Source organism: Vigna unguiculata, chromosome 6, assembly GCF_004118075.2.
Source record: "Vigna unguiculata cultivar IT97K-499-35 chromosome 6, ASM411807v1, whole genome shotgun sequence".
Lineage (NCBI taxonomy): Eukaryota > Viridiplantae > Streptophyta > Magnoliopsida > Fabales > Fabaceae > Vigna > Vigna unguiculata.
In genome coordinates this window covers 30,838,402-30,845,943 of record NC_040284.1, presented here as the reverse complement: position 1 = coordinate 30,845,943, position 7,542 = coordinate 30,838,402, and the positions used below count along the sequence as shown (strand labels likewise).

Sequence of the window (7,542 nt, the reverse complement as noted above, 5' to 3'; positions counted from 1 at the left end):
ACGAGGGGAATAAACGTGAATGGATTACTCCGTTGTTAGTAGCAATGGCATAAATTCTACCATACGTCTCAATCACCTTCCATTATGATCCAATACAGAACGACGAATGCCCCGAAAACCAGACACAACAGGAGTGGGATCCTTTTCTCCTGTGTTTCAATCATACACTTCCTGTGTCTACTTTTCCATCTGCAGTACTTCAATTCCAACTCCAACCAACCCTTCATCGTCAACAATTCATCAAAACCTAAAACAAGCTCACAAAATTCCTTCTTATCACCACTTCCTGAAAATTACAAAATTATAACACACCTCCATCACTCGTGCACCCTACCAACTAAACACCAACAACACCCCCCTTCGAAATCATGATAAGCTGATAACGAAAGCTTAAAAAAATGGCAATCAGTAAAGTTGAGCACTTGTGATCCCCGAATTTTATTCAAAAACGATCTCACTTCTCAAAATCACAACGTATTATCATCTCATTACTTCATATACCAATATTTTCAGCTACTGATACAAACTGGCTTCTTTCGGTAGACACGTATTCCTATATTTTTAAGCCTATATGACTGAGAAAAATGAAACGAAATTTTTTAGTTGAATTTAGAAAAACGGGTTTTGAAGTTTGGAAGATGGAAATATATATATGTTGGTATAATATAATATAATATAATATAGGAGGGAGAGGCTTAAGATATTGAACAATTAAGGAAGAAGAAGCGTTTACAGTAGTTATATATCAGGTGGTGACTCGGAAATGCTCTCCAGGTGAGGCCTCCAAACGGCGACACGACCTCGTCTTCTGTCTCTCTGCGTAGAAAGCTTCTCAGAGAGTATTTCAGTCAAGTAGCGATCGTTCGAGACGAGCAAGTTGGCCACGGAAATGGCGTCACTGTTGTTGTTGTTGTTGCTGTGATTGCGGTTGTGGTGGATTCTCTCGGCGTGGTGGTCCTTCCTTTTCTTCTTTCCGGAGGAGGGTCTCTGGCGGTGGTTCTTGTCGGAGGGGGGAGAGGGGAGGGGCATGAGGAAGTAAATCTTGCCGCGCTGGAGGTCAGCGTCGGGAGGGACGACGACGATCTTGGGAACGACGCCGTCTTGGGTGGAGGGCGAGGATGGCTTCTTGAGCACGTGTTTGGGGTGCGCCTTCATGATCTCGCTGGCCTTGACGGAGCCGGTGATTTCCTCGACGCGGCCGTTGGAGTGCACTATGCGGATTACGTCCAGTGCTCCGCATGGAAGAATGCAAGAGATGCAACACCGTATGGTGTTTCTCATTATTTCTTGTTCTGCTCTCTCTGCTTGCGTTGGTAATTAACGCTACTATCATAGAAAGAAGAGAAGAGAGAAGTGGAGGAAAAACTAGAGAGTAAGAGGGTGGAGGATGAAGAGTGAGAGAGAGAGAGAGAGAGAGAAAACTTGGTTTTGAGATATTGTGCTTTTATGTTTTAGTAATGCAGTGGGAATAAGTCACATAAAAGAATTTTGGGGGAGATGATGATGCCTTTTATTTTCGTTATTATCTGAAATATTTGTTATTAAAAAAAATATTTGACAAATGTTAAGCATCACTTCAAACACAGTTTAGTGTGTGTAGAAGTTATTTAATTTGATCTGAAGGCAGTTTTGAATGGATGGAGGAATATTAATTTATTTCCATGGGGGATGAAATTGATGGTTGTGAAGTGAATAATTGCAGAAGAGTCCTTGGTTTTGTGTGGTGTTGTGAAATGAATAGTATTAGGTTAGGAATGGAAGGTTGGTATAGTGATATGAGTGAATGATGGAGACTGCTTAGGAAGCAAAAGCTTAGAAGCTTTTGATGGGGCCGTGAGTGGATGTGCGTGTATCAATCAAAGGTTGACACTTGTCGGCCAATAATGAATATTTACACTAAGTTTAGGTGAGGAGGGTAGTGGTGTGGGGTCAAGGAGAGAATGGAAAATGAAATGAGGTAAAAGCATAGGATGGACTTAACACACTTTATCTCTACTGGGTTTTAGTTTAGTCAGTGAAGTGCTTCTCTTCTACTACCCAAATCCCTTTCACATATTTCCTACATATACAATATATTTTCCTTTGTTTAATATATTATGTTTATTATTTCTACCTGCCACAATAATCTATATGTAGTATATTATAAGGGAGGCTCAATTAATCACTCCAACGCCATTGCTCTGCATAGCTTCTATCTCCTACAACAAATATTCTCCTTTCCTTTCCTTTCCTTACCTCTGTCGTTAGTTATTTCACTTTGCTCGTCTTTGCTTTCCCACCACCAATTACAAATACTATAGTTTCATTATATTTTAAAACAATTCGTAATAAAATTAAGATGACGTATATATTGATTTCACATATGTTTATTGTGTTATTTTGAGATAAATGATCAGAGAAAGAGATACGAAAGATCAAATGATGAAACTGGTCTTATTTCTTTAAGAAATTTAAAATGATTTTAGAATTGAGTAGGAAGTAAAATTTTTAAAAATTTGTGATTAAATTAATTTATGTGACATATTAAAAAAAAAATTAATAGAAGAAAAATTAAATTATCAAAATGTTTTTATAGTTATGTATAATATAAAATTATATATATAATATAAAATTATTTTATAAATTTTATTGAATGACTGAAAATATAAAAAAATATTTATAAAAAATTAAATAATAGAATATATTTTATATGAAAATAAATTTAATATATAAGATGAAAAATCATTATTTATATGAAAACTTTTGTTTCTTTCTGATAGTAATTTTAGAAGTAATAATTTTTTGTTATAATCATAATAAATTATGATTGTTACAGTTAATATAGAATTAAAAAAGTAAATTGAAATCATGTATATTGTTGTTAACAGCTAAACTACATGCAACAAAAATTAAATAATGAAATAGTAATTTGGTAAATCTAACTGTGTCATCCTTTAATTTTATCATGGATAGTGGGATTGAATTTTAAGTGAATTTTTCTAATCATTTTTTTCCATTATCTTGTATCACCTCCAAAAGAACACGTTACTCATTTACTATTTATCATCGTTTCTCATTTTTTATGACAAAAAAGAAACACCGTGTAAATGAAATTTTTACATGATGATCTCATTAAAATTGAATTTGGTTGAGGGTTATTTTACATAAATTTTACACAATAATAAAATGTGCCAAGTGATTCATTTGGTTATAAAATCAAAATTTAATATAGAATGTTTATTAACAAGAAAAGTCGACTAAGATTGTGCATGACCTCAAATCTGTTTATAGACATGTTTGGTAGATTGTATATATTTACATATTTGTATACCATAACTTAATATAGTCAAGCTGTATCTTTGCTTTCTGCCGATTCTTTTCTATTTTCACAACTCTAACCATCTTATTACAAGCCTATGTTTACGAATGAATGAAGGAAATGGGATTGTAGTTTTCCTGGTAGGTATTAAGAATGCTGTTGAACTGCTTTTCTTATTATGCCTTTCAAATAAAAGCTTCAAAAAAATAATTGTCTTAATATTTGTTTAGAAAATATCAAAATATTATTGAAATTTTATTTATGATTTATATATTTTGAATTGAAGAGGAGATATCAACTTCATTATTTTTTTATTTTTAAATTATTCTCTTAAATAACGCTTTGTACATTATATTTTATCAACTCAAAGATTAATTAAAATTTCTTGCTGAGCTATTAGGTTAATTAAAATGATAAACATGTAGCTTCATTAATAAATTCAATGAAGTAATCAGTAAAATTATAAGGTATCAAATTAAATGACTGCAAAATATTCAATTTATTTTAAATTTTGTGTACATTGTCCAACTAATAAAAATATTAGATTAAAGAATTTAATGTGTTAAAAAAATAATCAAATGAACTGTTTTCATCAATAATTATTACTTCTACACTATATGATCTCTCATTGTTCTTGAAGGATTATTTCATACCTGTTTTTTTTTTTTGTCCATTTTTCTATTCATTCTCTTGACTTTTTAAAATTTAAATGATATTTTCGATCGCCTATTTTTCTTTTAATTATTTTTCCATTCATTTGCATTTTTTTTTTACAATTTTCAGCTCTTTTTCTATATGGTTATTTTCCGTCATGAAAATGTTTCTTCCCTCCATTCTTGGCAATTTTCATTTTGTTCTACTCGCTTGAGTATTTTTTTTTTCTCACTACGTTTTGTTTACTATTTTATTCTTAAATAGGAATTGTTTATATATAATTCTTTGATTTAAAGATGAGAGATGAGAGGAAATCGGAGTTGGAGAAAATAATATCCTTGTTTAGTTTGATTAAAATAAAGGAGAGAAAATGACACCTTATTTAATTTGGACTATGAAAGAGAAGAAAACTACAAATAATTTATAATTTTGATTTTATAATTTGTAGAATAAATGAAAAATAAAATATAATTTTCAAAAAAAATAAAATTGTACAACCATAAAATTATGACCTTTTTATATTTATCCTTTGGTTTGGACGAAGATGTTAGAAATTTAAGTGTGAATCTAAGTCTCACATAGAGTAAAAATGAGAAAGTTGAAGATCATATAAAAATAAAGATATATCAATCTTTTATATGTGGTTTGAACTCATGCTCATTAATATTAAATCTCTCTAACGATCCTCTCTCGAAAAATCTAAATGAAGAATGAAATTTTTTAAATGATCTAAGAGTATAATCTGTTATTAGTATAATAGAAAAATTAAAAAAAAAATATCGAATATTCATTATAACTAACACATAATCCTTCAAAAACACCTATTATTTAAACAATATAATCCATCATATCACATCTTCACTCACATGTTACAAATCTGCCTAAACTTTTTCATATTTCTCATTATCACAAACGCGATGTTAAAATATGTGGGACTCACAAAACTTTCTCTTCAACTCAACGCATCACAAAACTTTCTCTTCAAATCAATGCATATTACATCATATAATCATGTATCAGTTATTTTCTTTTTGTACATCATATATTGGTCAAGAATAAATAGCGCCGATTACTATTTAAATAAAGATTGTTTTCATAAAAAATAGAAGTTAATTCCATTCGATGTAATTTTATAAAATATTTCTACACAAGAATTCATCAAATAGCCACATTATACTGACTAATTAAACGATTTGATAAATAATAATATGCAAGAAAAGTTTATATGATTGAGGGTCCATTAAAATAAATTAAGAAATAATAATAATAGAGTGAGTAAACTAATTATGTAATAGCCAACTTTAGTCTTTATCTTTTATGAACAAACGAGTGAGCCCCCAAAAAAGAAAAACAAATGGAACTAATAATAGTGTGTGAGGAATTGAAAAGGAAAGGAAAAATTTGGGAGCCCCAGAATGGTTGGGCAGCGCGCACAATTATTGATTGGGTAATCACAGTTGTTTTCAAATATGGTTCGAAAATGGTTGAAGAGAGTGAGTGGATAAGTTGCATAGATAGAGTGTTTGAATTGTGTGAAAGGACATGTTTTAGTGTTTAGCATTATTAATGAGTCTAATTAGAAACACTCCAAATCCAGCCAACTGAATCAATCAAAGTGTTTCAGAAATCAGGGGATTGTGCTTAGTGACTACTGCCCCACAACCAGCTCCTCACAAATTAACCACTTTTTTTTTTCATGCTCATCAAATTATGTGTTCTTTGCTTTCGATAAACAACAAAAGAGAAAAATACTAAGAAAAATGGACAAAAATTGCAACAACTGAAACACGGTGATATAATTGAACTTAACAGTCTATGAAAAACCAGTTTTTTTTGGGGGCATTGTTCTCCATTAAACCAATCTGCACTTTCTAATTAATTAGATTCTTGGTTAATGCATGATATTGTCATATTGAGATATTGGAATTGTTGAGACCCCACGCCAGAAGCAATGGGCGTGGATATAACATGAGGGTCATGTCAGATTGGCCCAATGCTCTTAAATGTTGACCATTGTTGTTATTATTATTATTCCTTTTAGTACAAATTGGAGGATAATGAAAATTACATGAAAAGAAGAGAATGGAAAAAATTATACCTTTTGTTTTCCAAGTAGTTTGGTTTTTATCCAATATTCATCAAGAGTGGTCCTTAAATTAGTTGGATGTACATTTTAAGCATTCATTCAGATGCCCAGTGATCTTGTTTTAACCTTTGTTATTATAAATTCTTCTTCCATTATTGTTCTTTCTATAAAGAAAACGAAGTCGCAAGCACCATCGGAAGGAACACACTTGGTCACAAAAATTGAAGGCTTGATGCGTATGCTGGTATTCACGTGAACTTCAAAACAATACGTCTTTCTAGCACATAATTAAATATCTTTACCTAATAATCACACATCGTAACCCAATATCATATCAATATACATATACATTTTTATTTTATTTTTACTTACATAGCATAATTATGATACAGGATAAGTTTTTTTAGAGGTAACTAATCCGTATGAAAGAGTAATTTTTTTATTCAAAGTTCCATTTAAAACTTTAAAGTTGTGGCTCTCGTAATTATATGTTATTTTGTTTGCTTTCAATTTATCATTGTGACCTTTATTCTCATGTGAATCTTCCGCTTATATAATTGTCTTCACTTAATCATTTGTAACTAATGCGAATCACATTCAAATGATTTTCCATATTTTGACTCGTAAACCGCCTTATCATTATTAAGATGAAAAAGTTATCCGACTCTTTCCATCCATGATATGTAAAACCTACCCTACTTGGGCCACTTCCTTTTCATTTATTTTATCTAATTCTTAAGACAGAAAAATTGGACATATTTATGAATTTTATTTTACGGTGTAATTATTATTTCAATTTACTCAACCCATGTCAAATCGCACAAATGATACTTTCCATCGTATCAGTAAAGGTAAGAGCAAGGTAGATGATTTTATTGTTTTTTTATAAATGATTCCCAGTTGTTATAAAAAGTTATCACTAATATAATAATTCTATTTTTATTCATAATTATTAATTTGTTAGGAATGATATGAAGGTATTAAATTTTTGAAACATTAAACATCACCCTCAATAAAGACAAATAACAAATTATAAAATTCCTTATAAAAAGAAAAAAATTAGTGCATTTTTAAATAACGTTTTAAAATTATGAGTTAAATTAAATACTTGGTAACTAAGTTAATTTAACTATTTTATAATAAAAAATCTTCCTAAGTACTTTTAATTTATTTTGGTTGAGAATGATTATTTGGATTGAAAGATTTAAATAGTAGTATTTAAATAGAGTTTTGCATGACAGTTGGAAGCGGGTGTTAAAAAGGGAAGCTTCGGGTAGAGGGAGACAGAAGAATGGGATTGAAGGTTTACTAGCTTAGGGTGCTAATAGAAACTCTTAAGTTCAAAACCCAAAACTGAAAAAAAAAATTGTATGGCCCAAAAAGAATTACCAGTCTTCGTTTACAAATACACGACATGGGCTTACTTCTTCTTGCTCTTCTTGTGTTTTTTTTTTTTTTTTTTCTTTCTATGATCCTTTCTTTATGTTTTAGTTAAGATGTAAGT

General features: G+C 30.4%; 1 protein-coding gene across 1 annotated transcript; it reads right to left on the bottom strand.

Annotated features, from left to right (window-relative positions):
- Positions 1–410: 410 nt before the first annotated feature.
- Positions 411–1,467, bottom strand: LOC114187548. Its single transcript, XM_028075820.1, has one exon. It carries the CDS (start codon positions 1,279–1,281, stop codon positions 739–741), a length of 543 nt encoding a protein of 180 aa, XP_027931621.1. The 5' UTR covers positions 1,282–1,467; the 3' UTR covers positions 411–738.
- Between the last annotated feature and the right edge of the window lie 6,075 nt (positions 1,468–7,542).